Source organism: Anas platyrhynchos, chromosome 1, assembly GCF_047663525.1.
Source record: "Anas platyrhynchos isolate ZD024472 breed Pekin duck chromosome 1, IASCAAS_PekinDuck_T2T, whole genome shotgun sequence".
In the NCBI taxonomy this organism is placed as follows: domain Eukaryota; kingdom Metazoa; phylum Chordata; class Aves; order Anseriformes; family Anatidae; genus Anas; species Anas platyrhynchos.
Genome location: NC_092587.1, coordinates 146,541,884 through 146,566,035, shown reverse-complemented (window position 1 = coordinate 146,566,035; position 24,152 = coordinate 146,541,884). Strand labels below are relative to the sequence as shown.

The following is a 24,152-nucleotide window of genomic DNA, read 5'->3' as shown; positions in this document are numbered from 1 at the left end:
AGTAGTCTGACATCAGTCCCAATCAAAGTACCGGGGAGGTTCACCTATAGTCCTACTGACAGGCCTTTAGAGTAGGAACAAGCAGCTAACACCAGCCAAACCGGCTGCTGGGGCAGGGAGTCTGCTTTTGTTTCTTAATAGGTCCTGGCAATCAAATCTGAAGGCTTTATTTCAAAGGGTGAAAAATTGAAAAACTAACTCAATATAACTAATAGGTAGAATTTTAATGAAAACCAATTTATGACAAGCGACTTCCTGAAAAAAAAAAACAACACAACCAACAAAGCAACAACTCCCTACCACCTATCCATGGAGCATCCAGACTGTAGTACGAAAAGGCTATCTGAAATAAAATTGTTATCACTTGATGAAATCGCTGAATGAAATATGGTAAGAGAGGTCTGCTGAACTCAGAACAACCACAGCCCTATTTCAACGGTTTCAACATAGTCTCAGCGATTAAACAGCACATAAATCTTGCCAGAGCTGTGTGCAGCAAACCCAACATGCTGGTCATACAGTCACCCAGATTTCTTGCTTTGCCTAAGTCCATTAAAACAATTTGTACTGAAATATGAGTGCCACAGAAACAAAAAAAAAAATAAAAATGAAGGCTGTCATGCTGACAGAATACTGGAAAGTAGAAATTTATGAGTTTTACATACTAAAAAAATTAAAATTCAGCCCCAAACTTTGGGGGTAACAATGGGCAAGTTATTAAGTAGCTTCTATATATACCTAACGTACTTCAGGACATAGAATAAGTTATCATCACTCCCTTTTCAACATACCTTGAAGATAAGATAAAAACTAGCATTTGGGCAAGCATTCAGATCATGGCCTCTTGCTTACCTACACCGCTGCCAGCAAGTTTTAAGCCAAAGGCGCTAACAGCCCAAACTGCACTGGCAAAGCAAGCCCCAGAAGCATGACAAATTTATGGTTATTATACATTTAATTAATAAAACAGCCTGTGATGTAACTGAAAATAGCTGTCTTGTGAGTTAAAAAATAAATAAATGAATGTAATAGCTGAGATCAAAGGCTGTGAATTAAATGGAAAGCATGAATTTTGACACAGCTCTGTACAGGCAGCCCTATTTATACTAGCTACTAAATGTGTCGCAATTAGAAAACTGAAGGCTCATGTACAGTGTAAAAAGTAACCTATGTCTGCAATATTCTTGATTCACAATATTCATGGTAGTAGAAAAAAACACAGGCACATAATTTTTGATGTTTTTGTTTAGGACACACTGTGAAATATGGGAATGCTAGTTAAGGCTCAACACTTATTGCTGCTGATGATAACGAAGGCTAAAGAGTCTCTGTGAAGCACCACATTTACTGAGTCTGCAGACCAAAAGACAGCCTGGAGATTAAAATTTTATTCATGATTTTCGGACATCCTGAACAAGTTCTCTGCATTTGTTTTCCTCTTGCAAAGCAAGAGAATTGCACTTACCCTAAACGAATTAAGGATGTGCAAATGAAAGGTACAACCATTCTGACTCCTCTATGACTCATCAGCTACCTCACAAAACAAATAATCTCATTTAATTGGAATGTTTTATGTTTCTACTTTCTATGCTGTATTGGGTGGCAAAGTTTTGATAGTGGGGGGCTGAAGGGGTGGCCTCTGTGAGAATCCAGAAGCTGCCCCTGTCAGATAAGGGCCAGTTTCAGCTGGCTCCAATGGGACCTGCCACTGGCCAGAGCCAAACAAACAAATGTTGTTTGTACCTCTGTGAGAGCAGATTTAAGAAACCTTACTATACAACAGCAGCTGGGAGAGAGGAGTGAGAAGCAGCCCTGCAGCCCCCCAGGTGAGTGCAGCAGGAGGGCAGGAGGTGCTCCAGGCACGCAGCAGCAGTTCCCCTGCGGCCTGTGGAGAGGCCCCTGGTGGAGCAGGCTGTCCCCCTGCAGCCCATGGGTCCCACATGGAGCAGATCTCCACGCTGCAGCCCCCCCATGGGTGGAGGAGCCCCCGGTGGAGCAGGTGGATGTGGCCTGGAGGAGGCTGCGGCCCATGGAAAGCCCCCGCAGGAGCAGGCCCCGGGCCGGAGCTGCAGCCCGTGGAGAGGAGCCCACGCAGGAGCAGGGGGTCTGGGGGGAGCTGCCACCCACCAGTGGGGGACCCGTGCTGGAGCAGTTTGCTCCTGGGGGATGGATGGACCCCGTGGGACGGAGCCGTGTGGGAGCAGTGCTTGAGGAGCTGCTGCCTGTGGGAGGGACTCCACGTGGAGCAGGGGCAGAGTGACCATGAAGGAGTGGCAGAGACGAAGCGTTAGGGACCAGCCGCAGCCCCCATTCCCTGTTCCCCTGTGCTGCTCAGGGGAAGGAGGTAGAAGAGGGTGGATGGGGGAGGTGTTTGTAGTTTGTTATTTCTCCGTGCTCTAGCTAGTTAGCAATAGGTAATACATTTCTCTAATCTCCCTATGCTGAGTCTGTTTTGCCCATGATGATAATTGTTGAGTGATCTCCCTGTCCTTACCTCACCCCTTGAGCCTTTCCATCACATTTTATCCCCCTTTCCCTTTGAGGAGGGGGAGTGAGAGTGGCTGTGGTGGAGCTCGGCTGCCTGCCCAAGTAAAGCCACCACATATGCAACATAATGTAGCCAGCTATCAAGAACCACTTTGTTCCACCAAATGCAAGATTCAGGTTTAGACCATTACCAGATCTTTAGTAAAACCTTTTACCAAGAAAACCATAATAATAAGAAATTTATCTTTTTCCTTTTGCAAGTTAGTTCACAAAGCTACGGAGCTGGAGACTGGAGACTCCCAGAAACACGTTCCAGACTGCATAAAGACAGGGCAACCAATATTAATGACCTGGACTGGAGAAACCTCACTCAACTGATGTGGAAAATGTAAGTTGGCTTTTATATAAAGGGTGCTTATACTTTTGTATTCCCTAATCACACTTTTAAAACTTAGCTAGGTCCTTGAGTGCAAAACACCAGGCAAATTAGGTTGAAAGAAAATCTGAATTTTATATTCCTCTCCTTGGATAGGTGCAGGAGCCAGGGGATGGATGTGATAACAGACGAGTACTGCCAGGGAGGCAACAGGCTGGGCCACACATGCAGTGACAAACAGGGTGGGATAGTGGACAGGAACCAAGACCTCCCTGTTTTGTTCAGTCTGCAGAAGCAGGAGTGGAGCTCAAGGTACTAAAATCTAGGCAGAATCTGCAGGGCAGCTGGACACTGTAAGAGCTTTTAGCTAAGGGAACCAGGGACTGACGCACTGAATAGCCTTATTTCCAGCTGTATGGCAGATTAACAGCAGAAATTTTAAGTACTGCTTGGGGATTTAGTGCAAGAGATGGCTTTTTACCCCATACTCAGTACTCGATACTCCCTCTCACATGTTTCTTTGCTTCTCTTGACCATAGCTGCAGCTGGGCAACAGGAGGGAAACACTGACTACTGGCTCCAGGTAAAAGTAGTCAGAGGCAGCAACTGGTTGGTTACCCATGAGGTCTGCCTTTTGGACGGGAGGTGAGGACAAACACAGGAAGTAGAGGAAAAAACTTATTGTAATGTTAAAAAATAAATAAAAAAAGAGAAAGAGAAAACAACCAATAAAACAAATGATCTAATTCAAGGACCTAACCAAATTTTAAACATGCTAGGAACTATGACTGGTATAACCACACTTTATTATTGACCAGTTCTCCAATGAATAATAAAAAGAAAACCTTAGAGCGCTGTGCCGTAGTGAATAAAAGCTGACTTACCTTCTACCCACAGGCTGAGTACTCATTCCTACCCTGGTCAGTGATGGCACTGATATCACCTACCAAGAGCATGGTGAAGCTCATCTTTGTAGAGCAGGGAATCAACAAGTGTAGACCAAGCTATAACGTGAAATTGCAAAAGGAAAGAGAAAAAGAGTATATAAAACTTAATTTAAAATCTTGCTGATTACGTTTACAGGGCAGTTGGCAGCTCGTTACTGAAAGTGAGACATTTTAGAAAAGCCTCGTTTGTAGTGGAGGGCTGTTACTGATTTCACAGAGGCTATGTATGTGATTCGGTTCTGATTTTAGGGCCACAAAGAACCACTTGGATGTAGCCTGTAAAAAATGTGATCTGTAAAAAACAATCTCAGAAGTGTCCTTTTTTTTTTTTTTTTTTTTTTTTTTAAAGTTTGGGAATTTATCAAGGTTCTAGTTATGCTATTCTAAGGCTAATTTCTTTGACTCTTAATAAAATATGCCTTACTTGTCATCTGAATTGTTGATACCTCAGCTTCCAGGCAGAGTTTATTGTGCCGGTTTGCTCAGATTAGAGTTCATAGAATCATAGAATATCCTGAGTTGGAAGGGACCCTTAAGGATCATCAAGTCCAAAAGTCCATCAAGTCCAAAGAGTTGTTTGCTAACAGTAATCCTTCACCAACACCTTTACTTCCAGCCCACTGTCAAATCACTTGATAACCTTTCTGGTCTTAAACTAACAGAAGTAAACCTTCTACTCACTCAATTTCCTACAGACACATGTACAAAAGTATTATGGCAATAGCCACTACAATCACTCGAAGCCAAGAAGTATTCACCAAGACACGGTTTTCCGTGCTGCAAACCCTGCATCCTCAGAAAGTTTTCTTTCCACAACAGCCAAGCACTGCACACCAAAGATACATAGCTGGGTTTGCAAGTTTTGCTTTTTCTGGAGAGCATTCAGACTTCATTTTTCAGGAAGTATGCATGCATTATACGCCCGAAGGAGACAGTTTAGAAGTGACATCTGGAAACTGGAGTATCAGCGTGCTAAGCACATGAGCTCAAACACAAAATGCCTGAAAATAGGTAAGGCTTCAGCACGATAGATAGGTGACGATATGAAAAATAAAAGGCAAGAGGAGTACATAGATCTTTTCATAATATTTCATTGTGCTCAGAGGATATTGGCCTGATCCAAAGATCTGGATTTCCCTCACACTGGAATCATCATGTGTGTTGTCTCAGCTGAAAAAAAATGACATCAGATCAAAAGAACAGACAGATGAAAAAGCAGAAGTTAAGAGCGGAAAATCTGGTAGAGAATTCAAGGTCAGTGGCACGACAACATGTTCTGCGTTGTAGCCCAGAGCAGACAGTAGGATCTCCTTTCTCCATGTTATTTTTCATTCGAACCTTTCAAAAATTGACCAACAGTAACTCCCAGACCCAAAGAATATTCTTCTTAAAAGGAAGCTGACGTCTTTAATTTCTGCAGAATTCTCAGGAACTTTCTTACAAGCAACACAAACGCTAAAAACAGTGTTTGTAGTCGACACTGTAACATGCATTAAACCTGACAACTGCTTTCTTAGTGCTCAGTAATACTACCTGTAATGTCTGTAATCCAGGAGAGAGAAAGCATCAATCACAGAGCCAGTGTAAGAACACAAAAACAGCCTATAGCTATATCAAACAATTGCTATAAAGCCACAAAATTGTTTTTTATTTCAAATAAAAAGCCACTTAACTAAGAGAGAAAAAAAATCAGTACACAAGACAAAGAGGAGGAGGGAAGGGGGAACAATGAAAAGCCCCCAAAGCACACCAAGCATACACCAAATTTGTGCCATGCCTGACCGTTCAAAATTGGAATTGCAAAGACTTTCAGATGCTTCCCCTTTTTGAATCCTGCGTGACAAGAGACAATGGATACTGTCGCCTTTCTCCTGCGAGCAGTGGGGGTACACTTATCTCAAGAATAGCAACTCCAAAGAACAGAGAGATACTAGGAAATGTGCTCGGTCTAAGGTGTCACCAATTTTCCTGACATTCATTACAAAAGCAACAAACCTGCATAAAAATAACCCGGTTGACACAAAAACACAGCAAGAAGAGATGCCACAGTGCTCTAAAGCTCTCTAGCTGACGTAAACTGGAGCTAGGATATTTTCTCCTCTGGCAGAGTTCATTCTCCCTTCAGCACGGACTGATGTCCAAGGTTACAAACCAAGCCTGCCATTGGTGCACACACGACAGCAGACTTTATGCAGAGCTACTTGGGAACTGCATGACCTATCGAAGCCCTTCATCACATAGGCATAACTACATCATTTCCAGTCCCAGCGTGCTTCACAGTCTGCTACAGTGTCTGTACTAATGGAGTGGTACCTGGAAGTGGCTCTGCTCAAACCAACTGTCATGTTACATGCATTTTTTTCTCTTATAAAAGACTCCCATGGCTCCAAGTAATGAAAAATTGACTGCAAATACAAAAAGATTCTGAAAACGCATAAACATTCATCAGAGATTAGCATTTCAAGTAATTAGGGGCAGAGCTGCTGCTTGTTATGTACGTGAAGTAATGTCATGTAGTCAAAATGGGATGAAGGCACTCATGAATTAATTTCATACTTATCACAGCAAACGATCTTAGCATCAGATAGGCAGCAAATTTAATTAAGTATACTTTAACCATATTAGTAAGTGACTGTTTTAAAAAGTTGTAATGGCAATCTAGAGCTAAATTAAAAAAAATATTGTCAGGGCTAACATATGAGTCATATATACACACACACTAATCTACAACCCCACGGTGGACAATAAGCACTCCATGAATCTCAAGAAATCTTCATTTTTCAGACTTGCCAATATATGGTGAAACACCACTATTATTCTTCATTAGTTTAGCAGTGACATCTGCACTTAGACCAGCTCAGCTAAGGATTTTTAAACAGCTTATAAAAAGTGAGATTCTCAGTATGTGTTTAGTGTAAAACATTATTACAGTCATTTAAATGAGAAATAAAATCATTAACTTTTTCAGCAAGTAAGTTGCACTCTTTTAAAATATCAACTTACATAAAGCATCGAAAGGTTGATATTTTATGGTTTTTAGACAGCCTTCCCTCCCCTTCGATCATCAGGGGAACAGTCAACCAGTTACTATACAATCCAACCACTGGACTATGTCTGAAAGCAAACAAAAAAATCACATTGCTAAAAGCAAAAGGTTTCACTTACCTTTATCTCCATCTGAAATAAGATCTCGTTCTCCCTTTTGAACAACTGTCAAATTCCCCATGGCTTGGCTGAGTCTTAATACACATCCATGATGATCACTACTGTCTACGGGGTCTCTAAGCTACAACACAAGAATTCCATACACAGTACGTATTTTATTACTAGAACAAAATATTCTAACACGTCACTTCAGCGTGTGTAGGGAAAAGAAAAAGCATCACCATCAGCCTTCCCAGGTATTTTTATTCTATACCCATTGCAGTGCCAAAAATACCTTAAAAAGGTATTTTTCTTCTGTAAAAAAAAAAAAGAGTTCTGTTTAAGAATATTCATTGTCGTGGCAATTATCCCCTGGAATAAAAACCCAGACAATGCTCATCTTGCATACGAGGAACAGCACATAATGTTTAGTCCAGTAATAATGTGTTCATTTATATAAAGACTACAAGACTAAACTTGCACATACTTTAATTGAAAAAAGGAAAATAACTCACCATAGCTTCATACAGTCTACTAAACTCCATATAGTTTGGAGTAAGAATAGCTCGCTGGTAGCCTTGAATAATAGAAGGCTGCTGGGAAATAAGCCACAGTCCATCCTGCAAAAAACAGTAAGAAGTACACTTTCTGAATAGATTCTTAAATGTCAAGCCACTGAATGAATCAAAAATATACTTACAGCATCAATAATGATAGGAATTCCTTTGAGTTTCGATTTTTCTATAATACCCTGCAAGAAAAAATGGAGATAACTTTAAGAAGCTTGCTAATTTAAAGCTTGTAACATCCAAAATAAATTCTGCATTTTCTTCCTGTCTAGAAGGTAGGTGCTGTACAATAAATCTGGTCATATAAGTTGCTTTTTCAGAGTGAAATAAAATATTCAGTTATGGTCATCAAAGTTAGAGAAGACATTTTCATATCAACTAGTAATTTTACAGCTGCTTTGCTCTCTCCCAGTCTGAAGCAGTGACAACAGGGTTTCTACAACTGACACCCTGGTGTTGACATGCAAACAAACAAACAAAAAACAATCCAACTCACTCTCCCTGATCTAGAAGGCTATATGCTAACTGGAGTCGTACATAGCAAACATATCTTTCCAAATTACAAAAAATAATAATCCAAATAAGTAGTGTCATGATAAAATTCTACCCATAACTCTAGTACTAATCTTAGCTGTCTTTCTGATGATGCCCTCGTTGCAGTACTCAAGTTCACATACAACAAACACCCCGAGACAAGCAGTACATCATACATGTCATTCCACTCATGACCCCAGAGGTCTTATGCCTTCAAAACAAAACAGAAAAGGTCAAGAGAAAAGACTGTTTGCAAAACTGTTTTTCAGCAAGCAATATGTACCAGCAGACTGCTTGCCCTTGTTTTCTCTCCTAACAGAGCAGTGGCAACAACTGACACTCAAGATTTTTAATGAGCAATGAGTGATAATCGAGCTTTTTTGAATGGTGGTCATTACCAACTTCTGTTGTTAAAGCGGGAGAGTTTATCTCTTCCTTGTATAAGATAACAGAGAGTGGTATCCATCCAGAAGTCTGACAGTTTTTGTACATTATTAGGCTTTTCAGATCAGCTATCATATGGCACCAAGCTCCACGGGTTATCAAGAAATTAGGTAAGGAAGAAGGAAGAAGCATTTAATTAACTTCCCAGGTATTGAATGTACCTTTGTTCTTGTATTGTGGTCAAAAACACAGCCCATGTTGCTTCCTGTACATTATTAATGATGGAATCTACATATCCTCACTCCTACCTGACTGTTTTTTTCTCTTCAGTTTCAGTAGAAACGTTTACCTTCTGTTTTTAAATGGATGACCAGAATCTAGCAGCAGGCTTTAACCCAACATTACTTTTGTTTGCTTTCATGTCCTAAGTGTGAGAGTGAAACACTACCCACCGCAACAAGCCTGAGGACATCTCTCAAAACACAGCTGCAGCTAAACTGGAAGCCACTACAGAATATAATCCTTTCCATTACATGCACACACGTGCACAGGTCTCAGCTTCGGCAATGTTTCACAGCCCACCAGGTGTCCATCCTTCTTGGGTCTCCAGGGGATCACCACAAGTCTTCATTTATATTCAGCTACTTAAAGAATTTTGAAGCAATAGCAAGTTTTACACGACTCATACTATCAAACTACTACTAAATTATTCAAATTTACAAATAAGCATATTTAACAGCTGTGCAAGGAGGAAATCTTAGAACATACCTAAGAATTAGTTGTGGCATATTGAAAACTAGGCAGCCTTCCTTTCAAAGATTCTAAGAAATTTATGAGATGGAGTCATTTCTTTATTCTTTAATATTAATCAGCACAGATGTGCACAGCTCAGTTTTACTTCACAGAACCTGTACCGCTTTGCCCCTACTGTGTTCATTAACAATTACACTTAATTTGACTCATTTGGTTATATAAAATAAGGCTGTGGATATGGCACCCTGTTTTTTTTCCTGCATAAATGAATGTTATACATCCAGAAGCCCAATTACTTTTGAACTGTCCTAGGCTCTTCTGATTAGATATCACACTGCACCGAACCCCAGAGGTTAGCAAGACACTCTGTAAGAAAGCTTCCAGATCAGCCCCCAGAATTTTTGGCGACACAAATGCCATTCACTGCAACCTTATTTTATAACCAGTTTTAATTAGACGGAATATTTTTGCTCATTGGCAGCTTCCCCAAACCCTTTCAGTACACTTAAATGATTGCTGTCCCATTTCCAATTAATACGAATCCTCAGTTTATTCCACTGTGTCGGTTTCAGTACGCCAATCTTCCACGACAGTTGGGTTCTTTAAAACCAAAAAAGATTTCCCCTAATGAAGCCTGATGCAAGACACAGATCTCAGAAGTCAATACCCATCCAAACGATTCTCCTAACTTCATTATGATCAATCCAGTGAATTAATTTGGCCAAATGTTTTCTGTTTCTGAAACAATTAAGGTTTGGCTGCTGCTGTTATCGTCTGGCCCCTTTTCATGTTTTCTCACAATTGTCATTTTGCCTAGTGGTTGCAATTTCTCTACATATCTAACAATAGGCTAAATCAATGACTTCTGAAGATCCACTCTCTACCTGAAGATTGTATGCATGATTAAAAAAAAAAAAAAAAAAAAATGGAAGCCACAAAGCACAGAAGTATATGTACAAGTAAATAGCTTCTGGAAGGTGAGGTCACTGGTACCTTCTGGAGAAATAAGGCATTTCTTCCTAATGATGTTTTGTGCTCTCACTTCTCTAACATGCCCTCCACGGTCTGTGAGAGACATCTGACCTCTACTCTGAAGAAAAATTTCATCTTGTTAAGTAAAATCTACTGGCCAAGCAACTTTTGTTGTGTACCGAGTCTCTGAGGTATCAATTTCTAATCTAACTTACTGAAGCGATCTTTGCTTTTTCTTTCTCTCCAAATAATCAGGGGATACAAAGTCCTTTGCCTTGTTTAGAAAGCTCATTTTTTATTCCAAAAACACAAATCCGAAAGTAATTGTTCTCCTTTCCTCCTGTTCCTTAAACCCAGACAGAAGCTGCTTGGAGACAGACAAGGAACCTCAGAGACAAAGCCTTAGGGAGAGAGGGAGTAACGTGGTAACCATAAAAACAGAGATGAGAAAGCCCCCATAAGACAACCACCTTTTGAAGGGCACCACAATCACTGGGGAACCTCTGCTTCATATTGACTGGGGACAGGACTCACCTCCTGCCATTTAGGGGTGAAAAGTCTCACCATACGAATGCCATTGGCTTAGGCACTGCATTTAGGGTGGGATGCATCACCAGCAGACGTACCTGTCCCTCCTCAGTTATCGCAGAGAGGAGAGAAAACTTACTGCTCTGTTTCTAGACATCAAGAATTAGGTGAGACAAACCCCGCTTTTAAACACTCTATTACTGCAAATACTGCATACAGTAATTATTTGAGTAAGAGGGGTACAGAGCAATAATGGCTACATCCTCTTCTATTTTATTTATGGAAGCACAATGAATTTTCAGCCAAATCTGTCTCTTCATATCTGGCACGGACTTTCCTGTGTTAATACTTGTGGCATACAGAAAAATCTTCTCTGCTAATTGTATAATTAATACAGCTCAGACTAGCTACTTTCACACCAAAATCTATTTAATGGTTTCTAATGGGACTCTTTGTATGAGCAGGAGCCATCTGTTCACTTTTATCCTGTGTAACAATTACTTATATGCAGAAGGATATGGAAGAGAACATTGCTAATTAAAACTACTAAGAAATGTTACTAAGAATGCACCTGGTATCAAGTTAAGGCAGGTTTCCAAACGCCAGTCACATAAGTAAACAGCACCGCGTACAGGTATCAAGGACAAAACCAAGACATTGCCCCTTCCCCTCAAATGGCATTTTGAGCATTAAGATTTCGGAGATTCGAGCTCCAAGATGTTCCAGTGGACTACACTTCCTTACACAGAAGCTATTATTCTGCAACAGCAGTGGTTCAGCTTTTTTTTTTTTTTTTTTTTTTTTACCTGAATCTACTCCCACTGCACTGCTGAAATATGTAGTTCCCTGAGAAATCTTCGTTCTGTGACTGGGCATCTGGGACTTGGATGCAAACGCAGTAAGGACTGAGAAAGAAGTTGTGCCATAGTAGGAGTCACTGCTCTGTCTGTAAAGGTAACTCTCTACTGCGATCACGAAAATTTGCAGAGTAAGGGCAAAAAAATTCAGTGTTTTACTACTTTTATTATTATGGATTTTTTATTATTATGGATTATTAGTTACTATTATTTCCTGAAGAAACACGAACTTAAGAGGAGAGTGGAGGGAACATTTTTTGGGGGGGGAATAAATTGCTCTGGAGCTCCCGGGTACAATAAAAAAAACATCAGCCAAGGAAGTCACAGAACACAAGGCTCAAGTCCTGCTGCACGTGGAACAGACAGCAGGCAGCACAGTCCAAGTGAGCCTCCACAACCTCCTGCAGAACTCTGCAGTTTGGACACCTCCCTGCAAGCCCCCAAACCAGCAGCAACATACATATCCTGTTTACTCTGCCTGCGTTCAGCAGTATACAACCTGGCCCTCCACGGCTCCTCGGAGAAGACAATTATGCATTGTTTTGCCTACACCTGACATAAATATGTTTTTCAGCCTTTTTAATTAGACATGGATTGGCAGCAGAATGCCTGCAATGATTTTGGATGTATTATTAGCCATATCGCAACTTGTGGCTTTCCTGATGAACTGGTTTAGCCACACAATAACCTTGGCATTCGGTATCTGCAAAGGGAAGAATCAGGAAATTGGAGCCAATGGTTTTAACAGAAGATTGAATTTTAATGAAATAAGCAGCAAACCACAAGAGCAACATATGACTCAACAGCTGTCCCACAGCGGTAATTAATTTTCGCTAAGGATACATCACAGCCATCTTTCTACCTTGCACAGGAGAGAGATTGTGGGCAAGGCTTCCTTTACCGACACCAGCAATGAACACTGCGTTTCCTAGGTCCCTGCTAAAGAGTCACATCTTAGCTCACTCTTGGCAAAATTCCTTACCCACGCGTTCAAAAAGCAGCTCAAGCCTCAGCATGCTGGATAGCACTGACCACAACGACATCCAAACACTTCAGTAAGCAGCACAGTCTTGCTCTCAGCTCACCAAAACAAAATGCATTAGGAGGGCTGTTGAGCAGGTGAGGTCCTTTAAGCAACAGCTTGCAGGCCCACAACTTGTCAATAACCAGATTTCTAAGAGATGGCAGGCCCATTCCCTAAAAGCTCAAATACCACTTCTGAAATACTGGTTACACTGAGGTGACTGGTTCTGCAGTCCAGCAGTACGTGCTGCTGACCTGACACCGGGCTGTCTGACTAAGCTGGAGCAGTCGGACTTGAGGCAGCAACAACTCCTAGCTTCTGGAGTGGCAGGGACATGCAAAAGGGCATAATCTTGCCCTGGGTATGTATTGTACAACCACAAATGATCAAAAAGGCATAGCAGCCCCCTTTACATATAAAACACTACTGAAAGTTGCTACCGTCTTCCAAGGGTCGGAAGGTGCTGCTGAAGTGCCTTCTCTGTTTGCTTGTGTTTTCCACATGGACCCAACTCTCATCCACCAAGCCTAAATCCATAGTTTCTTCCAGGAGAAAGAGGTACAAAGGAAGAAATAGGCAGAAATTTCCCTCTAAATACTGCAGCTGGAAATGTTTCCGCAGCCCCCACCTCTCACCAAGGTGCCCGGGAGTTAAAAACAAGTCCCGCCCCAGCACACTGCACACCAACTCCTACAGAGAGGCACGAAAAACCCGAGGAAACATTTCTGTGTTCCTGGCTTCAAACCTGGCATAATGCAGAGGTAGCATGGCCTCGGCTGCACAGAGGTCAGGATGCAGCTCTGTGGCAGAGAGGCTTGCAAAGTGGGCTTGGCAAGCACAAGCGTGTAATCTTGCACAGCTAGGGGTAGGCACCGATTCCAGGTCCAAGCTGTGCTCCCGGCTACAGCCACGGTTGCTGGGGGGGAGGCAGGGAAAGAAGCTTCCCTAAATAGAGTAGATTTGATACAGAAGGTTTTGAAAATTGTTAAAACTGGAGTTTCTCTGCTTGAGGCTCTTTGCACTGGAGACACCTTTTCAGTAACTTTGAATGGTCTTGCTTTTGCCTTTGTTACCTTTGTGTCACCCACAAAGTTAAACAGGAATTGCTCCTCCTTTCAAAATTCAGCATCAATCAGAATCTTACTTTGTAGCCAAGATCTATATAAATTATCTTTAGTTAGCTTAATTGCTTCAGTTTTACTTAATAGGTTTCCGTATGTGTAACTATCACTGGCTCATTAATCATTCCAAGCTCTCAAACCTCACATACAAAACGATTAACTACTAACCACAACTCAGACCACCTGAATGACTCATTTAGCAGAGACAAATATCCCTTCATCAACACAAATAGCATCTTTATCTCATCATTTAAGCTAAATTCAATTTAGCTGTGTCTTTTGCCTTTTACCTGTACTATCATATGGCTAGGCCCCCTTTTCCAAAATCAATTTTGAGGTGCGCAGGGAAGTATTTCTTTTAAGCCGGTGAAATCAACGGTGAAACCAACTCTGTAGAGTACCCCAGTACCTCGGGAAATGTTAAAAGCTGTTGTTGCAACTAACAAAGCTGAAAATGCTGTAAGATGTTGGTTAATCAAAATGGTTCTGTTCCACATAAAAAAAAAAAAAAGGTAAGAGTGATCCACTTCTGGATTCTCTGTTTGAATTCAAAGCAGATCAGTTGCTGACTTGGAAGAAAACTGCAGCTTAATGTCTGCCTCAATCATATGTTAAATTTTAAAAGAAGTGACATAATTGAACATCACGTCTGAACACAAGAAGAAACACAAGAAAACAAAGCAAAAGCCTCTGAAGTGCTATCCCAGTTACGCAAAGACAGAGCGCTCCTTTTTAGTTATCCTTTACGAATTCATGCACAACTAGATACCACTTGGGAAGCTGTATTTATGTATTCCCACCCCTAAACCCATCCAAACCCAGTTTAAGCGATAATCCTGCTTACTCCAATCCAAAGTGAGAATTGTAAATCAGAATAAATGAATGCACTGTTTCCACATGCTGTTTCATCCACTGAACATTCACACTCCCACAGCAAACTCTTTACGGTTTCCAATTTATGGTTGGTTATGTTAATGTTAAATTTGGCTTGGGATATTCATGGTGAGCTGTTGGCGTTTTGTCTTAAAAAGAAACAAATAAACTTAAGTTAAACTGCAGAATTTATCACTGCCAATTTCTTTTTAGCCTTCTTAGCTGAACACCGCTCAGAAAGTTGAAAAGGTATTCAGTGCCAGCATTTTGCTTACAAATGCTTTTAAGAATCAAAATCAAGTTAAACAACAATATAAGCCTGCACACAGAAGGCAAATAAACATCCCACTTCACTGTGAATGACTTTCATCAAGACCCATTACATATATTAGAAAATAAATTCTGCTTGCAAGCTGCATAAACCTGTATTTAAGGTCCCGTTAGCATATTTTCAAACACTGTTCTTCTAATCAAGACATTTGTGAGGAAGCCACAGAATACTAATAGTTCTGAGCATAAGCAGTTGTAATTTGTAGCGTAACCAACAGCGTTTTTCTGCTTAGAGCTGGTGTTCCCAAGCTTGATCTGCACCAAAAACAACTGCGTCAGACCCCAGGAGCTGCCTCACCTTAGGTGAAGATCTCCATGGATTCTGACTCTCATCAGGCTGTCTGAAAGCAATGACTCCTGGCTAGTTAGAGAGTATTTTCTCACTGGGTACTACCTGCAGTATATGCATCCATCTTAGGGGCTGTGTGGGGGCTGAGAAAACGATTTACAGATGTATTTTCACAGTGGATGCACATACATGCCCTCTGGTTTTTGTCTCAGCAGTACCACAGGCATAAGACTCCATCCACCTCACCTCCTCCTAGCTGAGGGCAGACGACAGAAAGCTGCACATCCTCGGCGCTACTCATGTTCCCTACGAACTGCTGAATCCCCACCGCAGGAATCTCCAGAGGATTTTGCAGATGACATAAACAGGGTGGGAAGCACATGCTCATGTTACACGTAGCAAAAAACTAAGTAAATAAGTAAAAAACTAAGTAAATAATTTTTCTGCTAATTTGAGTCCACACGAGCGGTGTTCCCAGAGAGGAACGCATCCTGCTGCTCACACTCACACACAGCGGTAGGCATCGCAGACAATGCTGATCTAACAGCCACAGCGTTAGCCTGGGGTGCTTCTCAGATGCCTTTTAATAAATACAAGCAGAACCCAGTGCGTTTAGGTATCTGCTCAGATAGCAAGAGGAGAGCGCTTCTCAAAGCCCGTGGAGGCAGATTTACCTTAACAGACTGCTCTGACGACAAGAAGTGGCTCCATACTCTGCAGTCCTTTTCAGCTTGTAAAAACCAGTGCAGGTAGAGCATACTGAAGCACCTGGTCCCTTTCTTACCATTTATTAAGGCTGTGAAGTGTTGAGTAAATCCTGAAGACATGAAGGCCCGAAGAGGGGAAAATTAATCCAAACCAACAAAAAACAAAGGCACAAAGGCTGATACCTCATTTGAGGTGAGAATCCATCTAAAATGGACTCTCTGGAACAGCAGTATTATCTACCAACAGCAATGGGCAGAAATGGGAGCTAGGCAGGGCCTCAGTCAAAAGAAGAACCCAGGCTGGTATCCAGAACATTTTCTTGGAGCTAAAACAAAGATTGAGAATTGAGTAAGAGGAACAAGCATGTGCTTTGAGAACCCAGTTGATCTTGCTATTAATCATTACCTCTCCTGCAGGAGGAAAGCAAGCACGCTCTGCTGAAAGCAGCCATCTACCTTTGCTGCTGCAAGACAAAACACAAAAAAAGACCGGAGTGGGCAAATGCAGGAGTCACTGCTACCAGTTCAGGGGGAGAGGCAATGAACCCAGTGACAGCAAAAGATGATTTCAACGTCAAAGTCATGCTTCGATTAAGGATAAGGCTCTTCACAAGGCTGAATGCTTTTCTCTGCCTGCTTCCAATATTAACCATTACGCAACAATTCCAATTCTGTACTGGTCCATCTGACCACAGGGCCAGTAATGTACCCCATGGAGATTCACCAAACTCAGAACCAGAAAATTTGACAGGAGTATCACATTCATGCCAGGAGGAGAAGGGGAAAGGAGACGACAAGAGGCTGGAAACCGATACAGGAACAGCTAAGCCCATAACTTCCTGATTGCCAGGCAGCAGGCAGAATACAGGAACAGCCTGAAGCATTAGGGAGTATCATCTACCCTCCCAAAAGGCTCTGCAAGGAATACAGTACTCCTTTCCAAATTCTTCTAAGAAACTGCACTCATCATCCTGCAGGACAGGAACTTGGTTGGTGGTACAGGAGAGAATTCCCCTGGTTCCGAACTCAGGCTACAAGAAAATCAGATCAGACCAAGACCAGAAGTGCAATCATCATCCCTGAATGGCTGAAGGAAGTGCTCTGCAGTGGGGACATATAAAATGGGCACAACACCTCTTCTGTGTGAAATAAAAAGGCGAGTAGACAGTAGCTTTGGAAATATGCTGCCTCTAAGTACTGACAGAGGTCAATCCCAGCAACCTTGGCCTTGTTTGCACAAGACAGCTGAACTGTCTCAGGGTCTAAACCACCAGCAGCTTGCACACCAGCTGAGGTGAACACAAAGAAGCAGTGGTAGTGTCACTGCTAGCCAGGATCAATCACAGACAATGAAAAACAGATGGCCTGGTATTGCCTACAAGGAAGCTGGCTGTGGCTTTCTCTTTCTGGAGAATAGCCTGGAATGCTTCTTCGCTCCAGAGTTGGAAGGTCTAATCATGCCAAGTCTAGAGCTGCCACACCTGCATGGGATCCAAACAAAAAAGGACCCAACAGAAGCTTTCTTTGGTAAATTTTTTTGAACCTGCAGCTCCTGGTCCTGCAAACCTGTAACAAGGGAGCTCTGACAGAGCAACAGACCTCATCCAGGCAACTGAGGAACAGTATGTGAGGGGGAATAAAACTTGTTGAGTAGCTTCTTGCAACAAGACTTGCAGATGGAATTACAGCCAAAAGCAGACAATCACAGGAAGCCTACAAGGACATATTCAGAGCACCACTCCACTCAAGAAGTAGGAGGAAACCAATCACAAAGCGCTTCTTTTCCATCAGACTGTTGGAAAGCCCTGAAAGGCCACAATGCATGCACATCAAGCACGAAGGAGGCAGATGATACCATAAGGACACAGAGAACAAATGGTCCTGAGTGAGAAGATGCACCACCTGGTCAGCAAGTACTAGGGCTATTCCACGATCTATCACTCTGGCCATATACCAGGAACTGCAGGTTGCTGCCTTAGTGCCTTGGGTTCTCAATGCTCAGAGGAGAAAAGCAGCCCGAACACCTGACTGTTTGGACAAGCACATTTGCTGGCAATGTGCTGGCACAGTTCGGACAAGACCCAAACAAGAACAGCGTCAGAGAGGTGACAGACGGCTAGGCCTCGTCACCTAAATGGGGCAGAATGAGGAAGAGGAGAAGCTTCCTCCCGTTGTCACCGCCGCTCTGATACAAAACCCTGAAACAAAAGCAGACATTAATCTACATCTCAGCCCTGTGTTCAAATGACAGCATGCTGAGGTTAGCTTAAAGAGAAGAGAGAAAATTATATACCCAGTCAGCCTCTTAGAAAAGTTTAAAATAGCAATGCTATCATCACTTGCTTGTTTTTTGGAAGGTGAAGAGTGATACAAAGCTTAAAATTCACTGTCGAAGCAAGAGGGAGGCTCAGACTTTCTTCAGCACAGAGAAACACCAGCTCTCCTCAAGCAGGTAACCAGAGTTCACTTTTCCCAATTACATGCACTTCTTAAAGCTTTTGGTTGAACGAAGAATTTAGAAGATTATGGTTGTTGGATTAAAAAAAAAAACACAACACACACACACACACAACACAACTGAATAACTAATGAACACTTAAATAATTATAGCGAAGACAAAGAACTTGAGCTTTAACGTGGCTCGAAATTAACAAGGTCAGATCTACAGCTCGCATAAACATGGCCCTAGTATGGGAGAGCTCCCAAACAGCTTGTCTTCACTGACTGGGTTTGTTTCTTTAACTTCATGAAAGCTCACGCAGGACACCCAGGCTGAAGTAAAAGTATGATTGTAATTCACCAAGAAAGCAAAAATTATTTTTAGCAATGAAGAAAAAAATAAAGGAATCTTCCACATACTATCTTACAGGTAAGTACATGACAGATACTTAGAAAGCCCAGACGGACTGAAGAAGCTTATGTTAGATCTTGTAGATATTCTAAACAAAGCCTTATTTTCTTTTGTTTAAAGTTAATTTCCTCTAGGGGAAAAAAAAAAGTAAAAATAGAACGAGAAGGAAAAATCGTTACTCAAATCTTTTTTTTTCTGCAAAAAGAATTCTAAGGAAAGTTTTCAAAAACCGCCTTCGCTGAAAGTTTACATTCATCATCAAATTTTATTTCTTCATCAGCTATAATAATTTTCTTTATTGCCAGTCTCCAAAGCCATGTGTTTTTGGTGTTTTTTTTTTAGTTTTGCATCTCTACATCATAAAACAAACACTTTTTGAAAGCAGAAGGAGAATTAAAGGAGTGAAGAACTACAACAGCAACTTTCTCTAACAAAAGCCTAGCAAAAATGCCCTTATCAACCTCAAAGTATTCTGAATGTCTTGGATGTCATGTGGTCTCCAGTCTCTTGCCTCCTCACTTGTAATTTCACTGTGCAACTGTTAACATTTCTGTAATTTCTATTAATTGCACTTGTTAGTACCATTGATTAATTCAGTAACAGTCCTCAGAATTCTTTCTTACATTAGTGTCACTCTAATTTTGTGCAAAGTGAAATATGTACTCTGAACGTGCAGAGATCTATCGGTAGTAATACAAGACATCATCTGGAAGACTGTGTAAGTGCCTGTTAGTTAGAGCACAGAGCTATCTAAGCTCCTGTTTTCAGCTTTCCACTAAGACTTGACAGAAAATAGGATTACTTCTTTATCCAGAGTAGAAATCTGCAACATTTTATAATTAAGACTATTATTTCTCATTGCAAGGGGACACAGTCTCTGTTCTTTGGTCCCTCTCCTTTCACAAGCTGTCAAACACAGCTCCTAAAATTAGAAACTGAAATTCATATTTAGGTTCTTACAGTACAGGTGCTCGGCACCTAAGAAAACACAGAGCCCTTCAGAGGTGCCAACATCTATTTCTTAATGAGCAACTTTCACAATCAAAGCAGAAGCAAATCAAAACAACTATGTGGGTGCCTGAACATAAAGCATCGCTCTTAATTTTAATAATGAAGACCATAATTAACAGCTGCAATTTTCTGTCAACAATATCCAATTAAACTCTTCCCTTTAAATTATAGCTGTTACAATAAATACTAACCACTCATAAAAAACAAATATAAAGTCTTCTTAAAAAAAGTAAAATACTTTCTGTAGTTCATTCTTATCACAGAGCCCCCTTTCAATCATGGAAATATATTGCAACAATTGTACTTAATCTGTTAGTTGTTAACCAGAAACATCAGTGTGATCACATAGATATGGAATTGGTTAATAAAATTCAACGTGAAGACATAGAATAAAATAGCAGGAAACATATTACCTTTGCGTTCTCAAGTAGAACTTCATCTCTACCTAAGCCAGGTCCTATGACAACTGAGTGCAGTCGTGGCAACCACTTCTCCACCTCATAGACAGCATTCGGGCTATCACTAAACAAAATTAGGGGGGAAAAAAAAAAAGGCATGTTCAAAAAGGCTTCATTTTAGTATTCTCAAAATCTGAGTTCCAGGTGCAAGACATGAAGAGCTCTCTCATATCCTGAGTGTCAGGCAATTTTATCCTTCAAATTACCAAACATTTGTAGCCCAGGAAATGTGGCGTGGTTGTCCAAATAGCTAAAATGAAACATTTCTCTCAATTCATTCCTTACGGGATACCACATAAAAACGAGGAAATAATTACAAGTATCCCCCAAAGCTATTACAAAATATTAAAAGAAAAAAACATTAGAAGAAAAGGGCGGGGAACCAACAGTTATTACAGTCTGTCACAGTTCCCTATTTAATGTTTCCCTGTAGAGATTACACCTGGGAGAGAGATCCACCATCTCATAGGTGTATACTGCAGCTTGCTGGGAATTACGCAATTACTTATTATTCTATATGGCAAAATGATAAATTTACTTGTGTGCTTTTATTGTCTGTTGTTTCACCAGCATTTGTTCCAACTGAACTGCAGCCAAACTGTCCCCTTTTCCCAAAAGGCAAGAGAAGCAGCAAGCCGTTCACCACGGGTATCATGGGGTCGTAGCGTGTAAGATCTCTGTAGTGTTTAGGTTTTGCCTGCGTTGGGAAAATGACAAGAATACCCACTGCCAAATGCTACCGCTGCAATCCAGCATCCAGCAGCTCACCAGAACCGTTTATGTTGTTTTGATTGGTTTTGTTGTGTAAATAGGTCAGAACATTTTGAAAGCACAGCTGGACAACGCCAAGTAAATCCTCACTGTCAATACGGAGGGGAAGTTTAGCCTCCCTCTCCACCTCCGGCACAAGTGGCTGATAACAGATGAACATTTTCACCCAAACACGGGGGGCAAAAGCTCCCTGCAGGCTAAGCCAGGAGGTGCTGCTACACGACAGCACTCCTCAGGATATTTTCAGCTTGCGATACTTCGACAGAGCTCTATGACTGCGGACAAAAGCCCCTGCATGTTTTTCATAACCGACAGCTGTACCGCTGGGACACACCACTCGGGAACAAGTGTTTAGCCCGGCTCTGGCAGAATCAGCAAATTCCACAGCGATTTCTGCAAGTGCCAGGCAGGAGCCAGCAGCTCGTGCAGCTGCGGCAGGCGAGGCGGCCTGCTCGCGCCTGGCCGCGGCCCAAAGGCCTCGCCACCACCAAGGGCCGCTGCACAAACCGCCACACTTTTATTTACATATTAACATGTAACATAGAAACTGGTTTTAGCTTTAAGACGTGGAGAGCTGATCTACAGCAAAGCCCTGCTTCCCTGATGAGGATGTTTGAAAGGGCTGGATTCAAACCAGCTTTGGATAGCGGAAGACGAGTACACAGAATAAACGTTACTTTAAATAGAGCGAGGATTGTACCAAAACTTCCTCCGCAAATAATAAACTTTCTCATGCAAATAATCTCAAGGTAGAAAGTTTACTACTTTATTTATATTCAGACTTCAAATAAGATAATTTGGTCTCCAACCCAACTGATAATGTACGCTCTTCAAAACAAAGCCATCTCTCGGGAAATGAGCAGTCCAACACGAAGCCACTCCTGCTCACTTTGCCCCTGGTAATAATAAAAACCTACTGTAGAGCTTTTCATCTTCAAAGCATTTTACAAACATTACGTTTCACATAACTCCTTCGCAATTCCGCATCGAGAAGCAACCCAAGGCACATGAAGGGCCAAGAGATTCAGAATGGTGATAATGACTATTACACTGCAAAATCAGCTATTAAAAACATGCTGAAAAAATATCTGATGGAATTTTATTCTTTATAAAAGGAAGCAGAACGAATACTGCCTCCTCGTAGCACCACACCACCCTCACTTCAAGGTACCGGATGCTCACAACAGCTGCAATTACGCACCTAAGGACACCTTATAAACTCTCCTGGCTCTGCTTGTCTGGAAGTGGAAGGGCTTATCACATCAGGTTATGGCTTAGTCCCACACACAGACATCAAAGCAGTAATATTTTAAAGCTGACAGAGTAAGAATGACCACCGTGTAACTTTCTTCAAGAAGATGATAAATGGGTATCATCTCCAACTTTCCTGACCACAGGATGTAGCATAGAGAAACTTTCAGCTCTTAACACAGCTACAGCCTACACACAATATTTAAACATCCCCAGATTGGTTTTCTGATGCAGAAGTCAACCAGCCCCTGGAAGGAGCCCACTGTAAGGCCTCAGAGCAGCGTTAACAACCAAGCTGCCTACCAGGCACAGCCCCTGAACTGTAGTAATTCCTCAGCAGTGGGAGAAGTCACTTAGGAAAAGCTACATGGTGTGGGCCAAAACCTTGCCCAGGATCATTTGGCAGTATGGATAATAATGCTCAGGTAACTGGGAATAAATATGCCTTGGCTCTGTTTAGTTTACTACTGCAGACAAAGCCAACATGTATTCTTGTTTCTCTGGGGATTAAAAAACAAACACAGAATATTTCAGAAGTACCAGCACAAAACACAAATCATATCCTCAGCTGTTTGCTGGGTGCTGTACTCACAAAAATAACTGTTACTTCCTTTGTTCCTTCATGCCAATTGCTCTGTCTGATTCCTAACCTGATTTCAAACCACTCCATTTAATTATCACCTCCACGGCCAAAGACATGCACATACAACTTAGATTAGCACCATTTTTTAAAGTATCTATAAAGGTATGAGGTATGAAGATGATGTCCCCCTGATCAAAAGAGATGTAATCTTCAGGCTTAGATAGAGAGGGATCGAGTAAACAAGAATCATTATTGTCTTCAGGGGTACAGAGCCATAAGATAAAGAATCATGGATTTTTTCCAGAATAAGAATCATAAATGCAGTACTCCTACTCTGAGGAACAGAGCTAATACTAATATAAAAGTAAGTCAGAAGATCTATTGGGAGGCCCCAAGACAACAGCATCTGAACTTCTGAAAAGAGTGAGAGAAAAAGCTGTTATCTTCCCTGATCAAGACTCTGATTAACCAAAAGTTAGTGTTTTTACAGAACTACAGACTAGCCAAGGTTGGATGGGACCTGTGGAGGATATCTGGTTCAACCTCTGCTCAAGCAAAAGGAACCCAGTACCATCTCTAGAAGGCTTTTGAAGGCCTCCAAGGAGGAGACCCTATAGCCTCCCTGGGCAGCCTGAGCCAGGGCTCTGTTACTCACACAGCACAGAGGTGCTGCCTGGTGTCTTGATGGAACCTCTTGGGCTTCAGTTTGTGCCCATTGACTCCTGTCATGTTTATTTCCCAATTTTCTCTTGTCTTTTATTTCCCAAAATAATCTAACACAATGGGAATAATTTAGGAAGCTGAATTGAAGCCGTAACACTAGTAAACATGGATAGAGAACTACAATACCATTGTGCAGATGCATGCAATAAAACATTCTGGTGACAGATCACAGTTGCAGATTTGCAGGCAATGAACAGATCTTTAAAGAGCTACCTAATTTCCAGCTAACCACTATTATGTGAAATGTTGTCAGATACCATTTCGCAGGAAATCTAGATTATGACAGCTCACTGTTGTTCAAGCAAGCAACTAACCAAAACCCTTCCAAAACCCAAAGGCTTTGCAAAGTCTTAGCTTGTCTGGAGAACAACTGATAAAGCTCTGACTGCGTACAGAAAAGGACTACTTACTGCAGCATAAACACAAAAATAACATCTGCAAGACAACAGAATTATTGTTTTTCAGGCAAACAGAAGAAGCTTGCATAAGCCATCTAATTCCTGTGAAGGCCAGTAGGCAAGGAAGAGTCTAAAGCTAGTGTCAAGCATCAGAAAGATAGCCTCCTGTCAAACAATCAACTTTACACATTGTCCATTAGTTGAAGCAGAG

General features: G+C 41.5%; 1 protein-coding gene across 4 annotated transcripts in view; it reads right to left on the bottom strand.

Annotated features, from left to right (window-relative positions):
- Positions 1-24,152, bottom strand: part of NAXD (NAD(P)HX dehydratase) — a 48,983-nt gene that overhangs the window by 6,785 nt on the left and 18,046 nt on the right. For all 4 annotated transcript variants that reach the window (XM_027444287.3, XM_038173364.2, XM_027444266.3 and 1 more), the window contains 4 exons: positions 20,171-20,279; positions 7,655-7,705; positions 7,470-7,574; positions 6,976-7,096 (listed from right to left, as the gene is read on the bottom strand). In XM_027444287.3, the coding sequence (XP_027300088.1) occupies positions 6,976-7,096; positions 7,470-7,574; positions 7,655-7,705; positions 20,171-20,279 (386 nt within the window). The remainder of the gene's footprint in view (positions 1-6,975; positions 7,097-7,469; positions 7,575-7,654; positions 7,706-20,170; positions 20,280-24,152) is intronic.